At 45.4% G+C, this 13,252-nt stretch overlaps 1 protein-coding gene across 6 annotated transcripts in view; it reads right to left on the reverse strand.

The window, feature by feature from the left end:
- Nucleotides 1-13,252, reverse strand: part of dusp8a (dual specificity phosphatase 8a) — a 48,141-nt gene that overhangs the window by 24,322 nt on the left and 10,567 nt on the right. For all 6 annotated transcript variants that reach the window (XM_084363225.1, XM_084363223.1, XM_084363220.1 and 3 more), the window contains exon 3: nucleotides 3,882-4,020. In XM_084363225.1, the coding sequence (XP_084219351.1) occupies nucleotides 3,882-4,020 (139 nt within the window). The remainder of the gene's footprint in view (nucleotides 1-3,881; nucleotides 4,021-13,252) is intronic.

Consider the following 13,252-nt stretch of genomic DNA (forward strand, 5'->3'; position numbering starts at 1 on the left):
GAACAGGAGTGCCTGCTCTCTCTCTCTCTCTCTCTCTCTCTCTCTCTCTCTTTTCCCTGTTTTGATCATTACTCTCTTTCTACTCCGTCTCTGCAGCTTCTTCTGCTAAAACTAGAACATGAGGTTCGAAGGCCATCATCAAAACATTTCATCCTGGCGGGGCCCACATCAGAGCCGATGTGACGCATGACACAGCTACGCAGTTGGCATCGGCTAACATACCACCTAGCTACACACTAGCAGGCAGTGTTGTCTTTGGTTTTTGGCTGCGTGCTGCAGATTGGTGGGAAACACGCAAACTTTAGACCCACTGGGGAGGCAGCTGGCTCCGACCAAGAGATGTTTCTCCTTCCTCGACAAAAAAAACACACACAATCTCACACACACACACACACACACAGAGCTCTGAAAAAGGCAAGACACACATCAGCCCGAGCTCCAACTGGGTGAGATCATTTCTGTGGTAAAAATACGGCTTGTCCTCAGAGAGACATGTTTCTCACAAACACTTTCACACAGTCGGTGAAGCAATAACATACGTGTGCACACGAGCATGTGAATAACCCGCTCGAATACATGCACTTACACGCAGCAGCTCACATAAACTCCCACGGCATGTTGTGTGAATACATATTTCAAACAGAAAATCAGAGTGAGATTCATCTGCTACACAGATTATTTATCTCATTCACAAAAACAATGGCTCTGCTGGGAACACGCCGTGCTCCATGACATCATCCACATGTAGGAAGCGGCGTGCTTTTTTTGAGCCCGAGTTATTGATTATTTGGTGAATGGACAGAAACCTGAGAGGAGCCAACGATTGTTTTCAGATCAATATGTTCCCTCTACATGCGCTCAGGTTGTGTAACATGTCATTCGTGCAGCTCATCTGCCAAATCTCGTCCTGCAATCAATTCTCACAGTTTACGGAAAGTTTACGTCATTAAATTTGATTTGAAATATGTAAAAAAAAAAACATAAACCTACTTTAGATAAATGTGTCTCTGCAAGACTGTGCCATAATCTCCCCTTTGGCAAGCCTCTGCATAAGTTACAGTTAAGGCAGAAAATCCTCTTCCCCTCCGACAGCAAGCTCGGTAATTATTCTTTTATTCGCCCCGTCCATCCCATTTATGGATCCTTTTCTTCTCATCTCTGTATCTGAACCTCTCTCCTTCCCCTCTTCTACTCACGTTACCCCTCACTTGATTTGCAGCAATGTTTCGGTGTGTGTTGAGCGTGCGCGTGTGTGGTCTGCGTACGTGAGGCTGAAAATAAGTCGTCAGTCAGATATGATGTCATCGCAGGAATTATTAGCATCGTATATCAGGAGGTTCAGTGGAGGGGCAGCCGGGGGGGAGAGGGGGTGGAAAAGAGGAAGGAAAGGGGGGGAGAGGGGGAGGATGAAGAAGAAGAGGATCAAGGAAGAAGAGAAGAGAGGGAGGAGGATTACTGTTTGTAATTTTACTGCACCTTGAATCTTTATGAGGTGAGGGGGAGTAAAGCCAAGTGAAGCCAGGAATGAGGGGAAAGAAGGAGAAAGGGGAAGGAAGAAAAAACTATGTTGACATCTTCAGGTATTTAGAGGAGGAAAGACTCCCGCCTCCCGGCAAGAAGCAGTCGAACTGTTACTGCAAACAGCATCGTCAGCTCAGACAGGCTTGTTGCTGGTTTTGTCCAATCAGATCGCAGCTGGTTTGTCTCTCAGAGCCAATCGAGGACTGGTCTTACTTCACCTACCGCCCAGTTAAAAGACAAAGAATCACCTGGCGTTCAACGTAAAAAACTAAACAACACAATCCTGAAATCAAAAACACATCACCGGCAATAAAAGTAATGAAAACAGTAATAAAAAAAAATAACTTCCACATCGTCCTAATCTGACTTCTAACGAGCTCCTCTGTATTTAACAACCTGATGTGTAACAGAAGACGTTTCTACAACACTGCACCTCTGTAATAAAAAATAACTGGCTACAGTTTTCACTTCTCACTTCACAATGAGAGAAAACAGAAGAAAAACAAAACAATCCTGAAAATGCAACAAATATTTCAGGAATAAGACTTTAAGACTCTGCATGCTCGAAGTGTCTGCTGTGTGAGGATGACACAAGATGGCAAAACGTGACCCCTGACCTCTTAGCCTGCTCTGTACTACCACCACAGGCCCTGTTGCAGATAAATATATATATATAAATATATGAAGACATGCACCGTTTCAGACCACCGGCTCATTTCTTTTGTTGATTGTAAAACAAAGACTGCACAAAGAACTAATACCCATGATTAAACCAGTCTTCCCCATACATTTTCTAATTAGCATCATGGCTCGTTAATTAAAATGATTTGAGAAGCTCTGTTCAAAAAGCCTTAAAAATTCCCTGGCAACCATTTTCCTCTTCTTCGTCTCTCACGCCATCTCTCTCATGAAAACTCTGCGACACACAAACAGATCCTGCAGCTCTCTCTCTCTCTCACACACACACATGTAATCCTGCACGAATGCATGCATGCATGCATGCATTCGTGTACACGCAACACCTCCCCATCCCACCCACATACACGCATATAACCATCTAGCATGCACAGACGCAGGCTGCTAGCTCCACTGACCCCAATAATACAACCACCCAAACAACAGCCGACGCCATTGGCTGAGTCCTTCTGGGGAATATATTCTCTGCCACTGTTGTCGTGGAAACAGCAGAAAAGCGGGGGACAGAAATGGAAGACGTGTGATTTTTTTTTTTTTCTTTCTTTCTCCTGAAGAAACGTGAAACTGAGGAGACTGATGAAGGCCGAAGAGGAGGGGAATCGCTGACGAGAGGTCTTTTTATTAAGAAGGGTGATCAAAAAAGCTGAGGAGGAAAATCCTGGCTTTCAGAGACAATCACCGTGAGTGTGTGTCTGTGTGTGTGTGTGTGATACTGAACATGGCCATGAGTGTGTGTGTGTGTGGGTGCAGTATATGCGGGTGCGCCCAGCCTAAGCATGTGCTCAGTACATCCCAGTGACTGTGACTAATTGTGAGGCTCGGGTGCTTTGAGGCAATCCTCGGCATCTATGAATGACTCATGAAAAAGTGTTAATCTCCCAGCGGAGAGGGAAGAGAGAGAACCGGGAGGAGGAGAAGAATTTGAGGATGCGGAGAGGAGAGCACAGATTTTGCCCTGAACAGCATGTCTCTGCCGTCTCCTTTCCAATCCTGACGGAGGCAGATTACGCTCCCCCCTTTCTGCGCTGACACATTTGGGACGCGTTCATAAGCTTCGGCTGGTGGATGGAGCGCTTAATGTCGTCCCTTTAAAAAAAAAAAAAAAAAAAAGTGCAGCCGCCGCAATAGAGATGTTATTAACTCAATGAGGCTATTAACAGTCTTGCTGGGGCTCAATTATAAGTCTTAGTGTGCTTAGTGGACACTATGACAGGATAATAACTGTGGTAAATAAGGCCACAGGATTGAAGTTAAGCTTCAGCTTTATTTCGGTGATGCTTGGGGGAAGAGAACGACTCCGGGGGAAGCTTAAACATCAAAGAGTCATCAGAGGGGGCTTTGTATCCAGGCAGCATCCTTTTATTCTTCCTCCTCTCGCTTCTCCATCTCCACCCATACCTCTGGAAGTCTTAGCGCCAGTTAAGAAACAAGGAACAACTGGAATAACGTCACCGAGGAGATGAACACTCGTGCTCGTCAGTGACATCTGCTGAGCAAACTGTGCAACGACAGCTAAACTCAAATCAGGTGGGGATCACACCTGTCCACTGTGCAAGAGAAGGAGGGTGATAAAGACATACAAATATATAAAAAAATAAAAAAAGAGGGAAAGAAAGAAAGAAAGGACATGAAAGACAATACTCTCGCTCCACACAATCACGTACCGGTGAGCAGAGAGACTTTGTGGAAGGTGCCCTCCAACTTCCCCATGAGAATGTGCACGAAGCCATCTTTGGACAGATGCCCCGCCTCCTTGGAGCTCTGGTCGTAAACCACCACTTCCTGCTTCCTGCCCAGCTCCACCTGCACAAAGAATAAACAACAAGGAAGTGAGGAGAGTTGGTTTTCAGTGCTATTGTGGGAAAGTATGTCAGGCTGCCAGAGCGAACAGGGAAGAGTTGGTTCATGTGACTGTAAATGTTGTGACAGTGCAAGAACAGGACAGTGCTGTACATTAAACATATCTTATGCATTATACATGTTTCCCCAAACACTTGACCATGTCGCTGCCCTAGTATGCACCAGGAAGCAGCAAGCAGCAAAAACACTGCCGGGAGCTACGGCAATAAACACTCAATGTGCAAGAGACTGCAACAGTCAGCAGGATGAACTACAGGTGATTCTCAAGTCGGTTATGAGGATATAAAGATTATGAATAATGCATGACGGCTGAGTGTTGCACTATGCAACTGTGACTCCAACATTTACTGTGCAGATACTGCTGAGAGGGTCGTTTGGCAGGTGATGTCAGTAAAATCATAAATGCTGGATGCGTTGCGAAGGGCGTAGACGTCCAATCCGTGCATCAGATGCTGTTACTGTCAGATCGGGAGAAAGATGAGAGGATGTGAGCATGCGCCCTTCTGCCGCCTGTGTGTGTGTGTGCGTTTGCGAGAGAGAGAGTGTGAGCATGTGCCTCGCTGTGTTGTTCCCCATGTTGTCAGGCAGGCTTTGGTCACATGACCGTCAGGCAGCGCCTACTGCAGCTATGAATCACTGCATCATTGAGCCGCCACTGGACAGGAGAGGAGAGAGGGAGGAGGAAGCAGAGCCAGTGGAAGGGAGAGGATGAAGGGGGCGGGGTTTAGCGGAGGAGATGGAGAAAGATGCAGGAGGAGAATAACCCGTCACATTTCCTTTGTTTACCTTCACCTACAGCGCAGCATCCTAATCTAAGAGAACTGTTAGCGTTCAGGCACTTTCTCTGAGCGTGCCACTCGTCTCTTCTTCACTGTCTGTATGCTGAAAGCCACACTGGTGATGATAGCTCATGGTTCGCACAGGGCACACAGTGTGCCTGACCAGTGTTTCTGCTTACAGAGCAGCTGCAGCAGAGCGCCTGGGCAGACAGCCACGCAGGTGATTTAGACAGGACAAGGTCAGTCCGTGAAGTCTGGTTACAAGTTACTCTGGTTCAGTCGTAGTAGTAGTTTAGCTCTGCCTGCCTGCACCCAGCTCCACTGCTGACAAACACTGATCATGTGGCATCTTGGGCGACTTCAAACAGCTCGTCTTCTTGTCTTTAAGATGTTTTGATGACACAGTTATGACGCCTGAAGAGAATTTCAATAACCTCTTCAAAGTTTTACATGCCCGATAATTAGATTACTGATTTTTGCCTTGATGAGCCTGATTGATGACTGTTTTAACCATCTGGCCCAGTATATGCCCACATACACCTTATCAAGAGATATAATCAAATAGAGCAGCACTGTGGCTGTAGGCATTTGTCAGTGAAAGACGACAATGCAGTGTTACAAATCTTTAAGTAGACACATTATGCTTATTTTCAGGTTCATCATTTTATTTACGGTTGCTACTAGAAAAGGTTTAAATGCTTTATTGCTCTTTAAGGCCCCTCCTCCTGAAAACCCAGTCTCCTCTGATAGGTCAGCTCACACACACCTGAGCCAGCATCACTAACAACAACAACAGCAACGAAGCAGCTGTGCTAAATTGATTTTTATGTGCCAAACTAGCTGCTTTTTAACTTTCAAAACCTTTTACACAAGAACACTGAAGGAAAGCAAAGAAATAAAAAGGACAAAGTCTAATAAGTCTTTAAATCCACTGCATTTGCCAAATTCCTCCTCACCTGCCCACAGCACGTTATCTTCATGCCTCTCCTTCTCTGTCTTTAATCCCCTGCACCCTCCATCTTTACTAACCCTGGATAATTTTGGCTAATAATCCTAATGGGATCGGATCTATTTTGGGCGCCTGCTCTAAACGCTTGAGGATTACGAAGGCCTTTAACTATACGTGCATGCAGAAATACACACACGCTGTACAAGATACTCAGCGGTCTTGTTTGTCAGCTTTGCAGAAGAGTTCGACTTCTGGGTTGAAAGCATAAAAAATGAGCGCTGCAGTAAAAATAGAAGTGTTAATCAGTCTGTCGGACCAGCACTGAGTCACTCATCTTCACTTGCAAGTATTTTTTCTGAAGATGCAGACAGACACATGATCTCACTGTCTGCAATTACTAACTACCACTTCTCTTGAAGTTCCTGTTTTTTGTTGATATAATGTCACAAAGAACTACAATTCAGCTGGAAAGGACGAAGTTAAGGGTCGAAATATTGTTTTAATCCGTAGTTTCCAGGAAATCCATCGTAAAGTGTGGAAGTATCATTCAATGTTTCAGCTGAGAGGATGAAATTACACCTCCACTTATCCCGTTTGAAAGCGTTCCCTGTCTCGATCTTGATAGAAGTGTATGAATGATAATACAAATAGACTGTTAAAGCTTAAAACTACTCCATCTCAGTATGTGATGTGCAGTAAGTTTGCTGCAGTGTTAGAGGTCAACGACCCGAGGGAGCGCGGGGCTGGCTGTCAGACTGCAGCAGAGTGGTACAGATCCCTCATCCCTCTGCAGTGCTACAGCATCACTACTACTACTGTGCCTGGGCCAGGCGCTCTGACGCATGCACACTGCAGGTAAACAAGGAATGCCACTGGCAGCCAGGAGGAAAAAAAGGAGGGGCAGTGGAAACAGAGAGAGAGAGGTGAATAGTGGGGGGAGAAACCAGAGGGATATGAAGGAAGCCCAAGATGGGGATGAGAGGGGAAGCTGAGGGAAGCAGTTGTAGAGAGAGAGGAGGGGGAGGCAGAGAGAGACAGAAGGTGGCACTGGCAGACAAAGCGCTATGATCCTGCTGCACCCGGACTTTCACCCAAGGATCTGAAGGCTGGCGTCACAGCAGGACACGGGGAGAGGTTATGTTTCTCCAGTCGGCAAGACATCGCAAGGAAAGCATGACAGAGAGTGGAAGAAAGCCAAGAGGACAAGTGTTCACATTTGTAAAGGAGGAAACACTGAGGGGGGCTGGGAAGAGAGAAAACTCCCTGCATGTTTCTTACTGACCCCTCGTTATAAAATATACAAGGAGTGGGAGGAAACCAAGGTCTGACACAGGGCTGTGAGTCAGGGCTCGGCCTTACTGTCAATGCTCCTCTGAAGGCACTGTACACACACACACACGCACACACACACACACACACACACACACACACACACACACACACACACACACACACACACACACACACCATGAAACATAGATGACAGGCAGCGACTTGGCAACAAAACCTATCTGTGGAAAAATGGTGGAAACAGTCCCGGCGTGTCCGGTAAGTGAGGCATGGTCCCCCCCCCCCCGACCTCGGCAGTGCTGCTGACCGGTGACAAGGTCAGTGCTGAGCGAGACACTATGTGTGTTTGTGTGTGAACCGGCCTGTGACACAACATCAGCACAAACAGGCTAAAAATGGCCCCACATTCCTGAAGCGCAGTCTGGGTCCTCTCAGCGCGTCCTCTCCGGGATGTCCCGCTGAAAACAAGTCGAATGCGGCACGAACTCGCCTCAACTAACGGCTCGGACTGTGAATGTGGAAGATGTCAGAGTCGGAGCTTGTTCACTGCAGAAAACACTGCACTTAATTCACGTACTTGACTCTACACCTGACTCTACATACAGTACATTACATGCTACCAGAGGACCTGCTGCGACAGGCAGTGACCTCTCCGAGCAGTCGGTTTAAGACTCCACCACACATGGTGCGGCATATACCACCCGCCCCTGTAAAGATACCACCCTGGGGCCAGATGATGTCATTGACTGGCACCGGCAGCTGCCACTTCCATGTGTGTAGGTGTGATGTGCGGGTCACAGGGCCGCTGTGCTTCTATCTTTGTGAGGGCCAAATACAAAGAGGGTTGGAGTTAAGTGTTCAGGTAACAGGTTCAGGTTTGGGTTATGTCGCGGGGGTCAGATGTTACAGGTGAACAGGGGAAATGTTTTAGCACAGATATCACCTTGAATCTCCCTCAGTTGATAACTTGCATGAAGAGAAATATTCTTTGTGTTACAAGTTTTCTCAAATTTTCCAAAACACACAACTGAAAATTTGTTTTTAATCTGTTTTTATCAGAAAGTGTTGAACAGCCTTAAAACATTGACCTGTGTTTAGAAATAAAATGTTAAACAGATCAGGCTATGACTGATGAATGACACACCTTCAGAATAAAGTAAGAATAAAACTGGAACGTTTTGTCCAGACAAGCATTTTAGCTCCAGTCACGTACACTGGGCATGCACGTGCCACTGTAAACAGGAAGTAGACTGTATACTTAACTAAAGGAAATACTATGAACAAGGCAAGTCTGTTTGTCAGCAAAACACTTCAGGCAAAAGAGGAATGAGAACTAAAAACTGATCTGAACTTTTTTCCTTTCACTTGTCTGAAAGAGCAGATTTTATGGAAAATCTTAAAATTAACAAACAGTGGAAAGTCCTCAAAAGTACAGTAACAGTCACTGTCTCTGTGTGCATACATGTTTTTATACTTCAGACTTCAGAAGTTTTTGTTTCATTTTGTTGATGAATCAGAGTTGAAGGTTTTTACAGAGTTTATTTTTGGGTTAGGGTTAGAGATATCTCTATGATTCATATATAAACAAACCTCTCTGTAAAAACCCGCAGGATATAAAATGAGGTAATACGTAACTGCTACTGAAGCAGAGGTTCATGGCTCAGCGTATGAGGGTGAAATGATTTTGAGAAAACAGCCTTTAAAAGATTTGTATCATACAATTCAATACATTTTAAGACCAAAACTGTTGAATAGTTGTTGACTTTAACTAATAGATACCACCATAAAACTTCCTTTTAGTCAAATAATTGTGTTTTTCTGATTTTTGCTGTTTGAATATGCAACTGAAGAACGATCTAAATAAATCTGCACAAACAGAAATATAACAAAAAAAATGTGTATTTCAGGTGTTTTCCTGACATGTCATGAAAAGCAAAATAGCACAAAATCTGCATGAAAAAAAACAGTGTGTTCACCTGTTGTGTCTTAGCTTTGTCATGAGTGGAAAGTCCTCAATAGTACAGTATTAAACCACTCGTCTGTGTCGTGTGTGTGTTTGTGTGTTTCAGACAGGGATGTGTCAGGGCTGGTGAAATTCCCTGATGCCTCATGTGCAGTGTGAGTTCATCACTGATCATTTAAAGAGATGTGGTCACCTGATCTGGTCACACCCTCACACCCTGAATGTCAGAGGACCTCTGACACACACACACACATATATATATAAATATACACACCAGGCCCCACATACTGTCGATTACACATTCATACGCAAGTAACGCCTGTAAACATATACACACAAGTGTACAATTTCTGTCACACACACACACACACAGACTAAATTGTTGTCTATAAAGAGCACATGCATGCTGTAACTCCGGTTTCACCACGTCACCCTCCTCACTCCGTATATAATGAAAGCCACATTTCATTTTCTGCAAATCATCTGCGAATCATTCCCTCCATCTTTCATCTGCATGCATGAATTAAAAATACATGTTTTTTTTAACATAAACCTTTGCTCCTACAGTCTGAAACTATATCCAGAGTGTGAGTGTGTGTCTGTGTCAAACAGTAAGGATCTTCAGAGCAAACAATGATTCATGCCATGACCTCATCAAAGCAAACACATGACATATCCGGCTCTGTAGAAAAACCACCGCCAGCTACGGCGTCTTTGTTTGAACTTGGCAGAAGGAGAGAAAAAAATGTGAATGAAACATATGAAAAAATTCCCAGAGTTTGCCTTCTGGGTAATCTGGGAAACAATCCACGCAGTGAGTCACCGGCTGAAGTTCTCCGTTCTGAAGCTACTGTCAAGGCAGATGATGCATCATGTGTTGCCCTTCATTTCGAAACACCACACAGGGAACTTCTGTTCAGAACAATACCATTATGAAAACCTTGTTTATGTCTTTATATTGACTTAGCTATTATAGGAACATGGCCTCAAACATGACCTCAGGAACAAAATGGCAAAAAACTGGACTGGCAGCATGTTTAATGAGCAGCTATCTGTCGTGCTTAATGTGAAATGTTTATATAAATGACATCGTTGTTAACAGAGCCCAACAGTCAAATCTATGTATGTTTTTTAGATTGTGTGGTTTTACAAAACAGCGTTACAATAGTCCTGCAGTGATGTAAGAAACCATGATAGTTTGGTCACAGCATCGTGATTTTAATGGGGTTTTTTCAGTAAAAATGAAAATTGTGATGCAAAAATGATCATTCCCACTAATCCTGAATTATACGGCAATCACAATCTGTCAAAAATAATCGCAATATGCTTTTGTTACTATAAAGTTCAGCCATAGAACATGTTTTCTCATGAATACTCGCCCTTGATTCTCTCTCATCACGCATCAACATGGTCAGAGCACTTCCAAGGAGGATAAACACAACATACGGTGCGTCATAGTGGAACTGATGGAAGATCTTCTTCATTGCATAAATGCATTAGTTGGTCACGTGCAGTCTCCCCTCTGTGCGAGACAGCAGGGCACTCTGCCAGTCCTACCAAAATAAAATTACAGACGAGATCACAGACCCATCGCCGGGCTCTCTCTTCACTGCTGCTAACCATTATACCAAACAACAACAGCTGATGAGTGTGTTGTTATACAACACGTGAAGACGTATCAGAGTCATTACCAGGGAAGGACTTTACTGAAAACAAACCAGCGCTAATAATTCTCTCTGTCAGTGCTCAGTGTTTGTGACTCCACCTTTCACACAATGCTATCTTATCAAAATGATTATTTGCTTTTCAAATAGTTGAATTGTTGTTTTTAATCAGTGGCAGAAAGATCAGTCATCAACAAGGAGTACGTGGTGCTGATTCTAGTCTTGAGCTGGACAAACTCTCTTTTTCCAAAATGTTTCCAAAACATCTGCACACCCCACACATGTGGAAGTCAATGTAATCAGATTTTGTTTAGCGGAAACACTCAATTTTACAAGGTCACCGACAGAAACAGAAAACATTTTGATGTGGACGGGTCACATCTGGCTGATACCTGATCCACTTAACTGGGTCAGTATGCCGATCGAGCCGATTGTTGAGTTTAGACCAAAAAATGCCAAATCACAGGAAAATGTGACGCTCTATTTGTGCCGCACAATCCACAAAACTAAAGCCTCTGAGACTTGAAACATGCTCGCGGTTATAAATATTTAACTTCCACTGACAGCTTGTAAGAGTAGCGTCTGTCTCTACGACTCGGCTGCTCTACTCTTGGTCCCATTCATCAGAGAGTCCGTGCCCAGCGTACAGGAGGACGGGTGCTTCCCCAGGCCGGCTGCTGGAAGTGAAAACCTCTGGGTCCATCTGTCAGGTCTGCCTGGCCCGGCTGTCCCCGCCACAGCAGCAGGGATTAGCCGGGTTTAAGCCAAGAAACCAGCCGCCTGCCCTCCAGCCTGTCAGAAAAGGCACGAGGAAGCCCCGTTCCAAACTAAGCCTGTGCCATCCCTCTCCCAGCAGAGGTCCACCATCACCTAACCTACTGTATCCAGCTCGCTCTGACCTACATTAATAGAGAGCATAAATAAAGAGGTTATGAAGGGGATGGGACGTGAAAGGGAGAAGAAAGAGGACACCATTTTGATCGCTGCTGTGCTGCTCATGGATGTTCATTCAGCTCAGTTAACTGAAGCGTTGGGAGCTTCTATGAAAGAGGGTGAGTGCAGCGCCTTGGGGGATGCAGGCTATTAGCGCTCAATGGGATGTGAGGCGGGAGGCAGCCGGGGAGGAGGCGGGAGGCTGCAGCCCATCCATGAATACCCTCAGTGCTGCTCTCCCGCTTCCTGCATTCACTTCCCCAACAAAGAGCCACAATGGTGTCCTTTGCTGTCTTGGCTGGCTGAGGCGGCTCCTGGCGATGCTCAGAGCCATGTGGGGGGTAGAGAGGATGGTGTGTGTGTGTGTGTGTGTGTGTGTGTGTGTGTGTGTGTGAGGGGTTAGCTGGGAGCCGGCTTTAACACCACACAGCCAGTCTGCACGTGCCCAGCCCGCGGCCTGCCAGTGGCCGCACAAAAGGGATGATGTCATGCTTAGCCAATAACAAAAGAGTCTGGGTCCGTCGGGCCCTCCTCTCTCACACGGCTAGTTCCAGCTTTATCCAGCCTAGCATTAATCGCAAGCCTTATCCTCTTTACTAGGGAGGTGGGGGATGGATAATGACAAACCAGCCTTGGGGCAACACCAGATAGGGAGAGGAAGAGGAGAGGTACAAGGAATTAATGATGGAGGAAGATACAAGATTGTGGGAGACAGACAGACATTAGGTTGTAAGTGAGAGGATTCAGGAGGAAACACAGCTCGATGGGGTGCCACAGTGTGAGACCGGCCAACCACTGGGCCTCACACAGCGACGGACCCAATAGACCTGGTGTAGAAACACACTCAGGCTTGCAGCACTGACTCAAGTAATGAAACTCAAAGTCTGACTAGATCCAAAAAACCTCTCACACGCCACAGCCCTCCAGCTCTCCAGCTTTCCTTTTGTTCGTCTTGTTTTTTTTCCCCTGCTGCTTGAATCTGTAGATTCCAGGAGCAGGTCATGCATCATCATGACCCGAAATAAAAACCCATTATCCGAGCAAAAACTAGGATCTTTTTCCGTCGGGATGAGTCATGAGAAGCAAGCATCGCTCCTGTGTGGCCTTCAGGCCCAGCAGCTTCTTTTGTGTCCAGGTACATGCAACTAACACAAGAGGTGTTATACAAGATCCTCGTCCAACAGTTAATAGTGGTGAATTTTGAGTGAGAAGAAAGGCATGTGGGTTTTCACTGCCAGAAGCCCTCGCAATAAAGCTGAATTAGGACTAATTGGTATAACAGAGAGTCGGTGAGAAACAGCAGGCGCATGGGGACTCTCCGCCAATGTACCAATTATACAGACGCTATTAGCTGAACTGGAGGTCATTTGACTTGAGAAAGTAACAATAATCCACAGTTCTGCTCCATTTTTACCGTCTGACCGTAAGGAAAGTGTCAGTCACCTACAAGCGTCGGCTGTAATCCAACAGGAGCGGCAAAAGCAATAATCTACAGCAATAATGTGTAATTATTTGCCATTTGCTGGGCAGGGCGTGTTTTTGGTGATTAAAGCTCTCGAGCTGTGCACCAAATGGAAACACAGAGTCAGTTTGTTCC

This window comes from Pagrus pagrus (assembly GCF_965226575.1).
Source record: "Pagrus pagrus genome assembly, chromosome: 10".
In the NCBI taxonomy this organism is placed as follows: Eukaryota; Metazoa; Chordata; class Actinopteri; order Spariformes; family Sparidae; genus Pagrus; species Pagrus pagrus.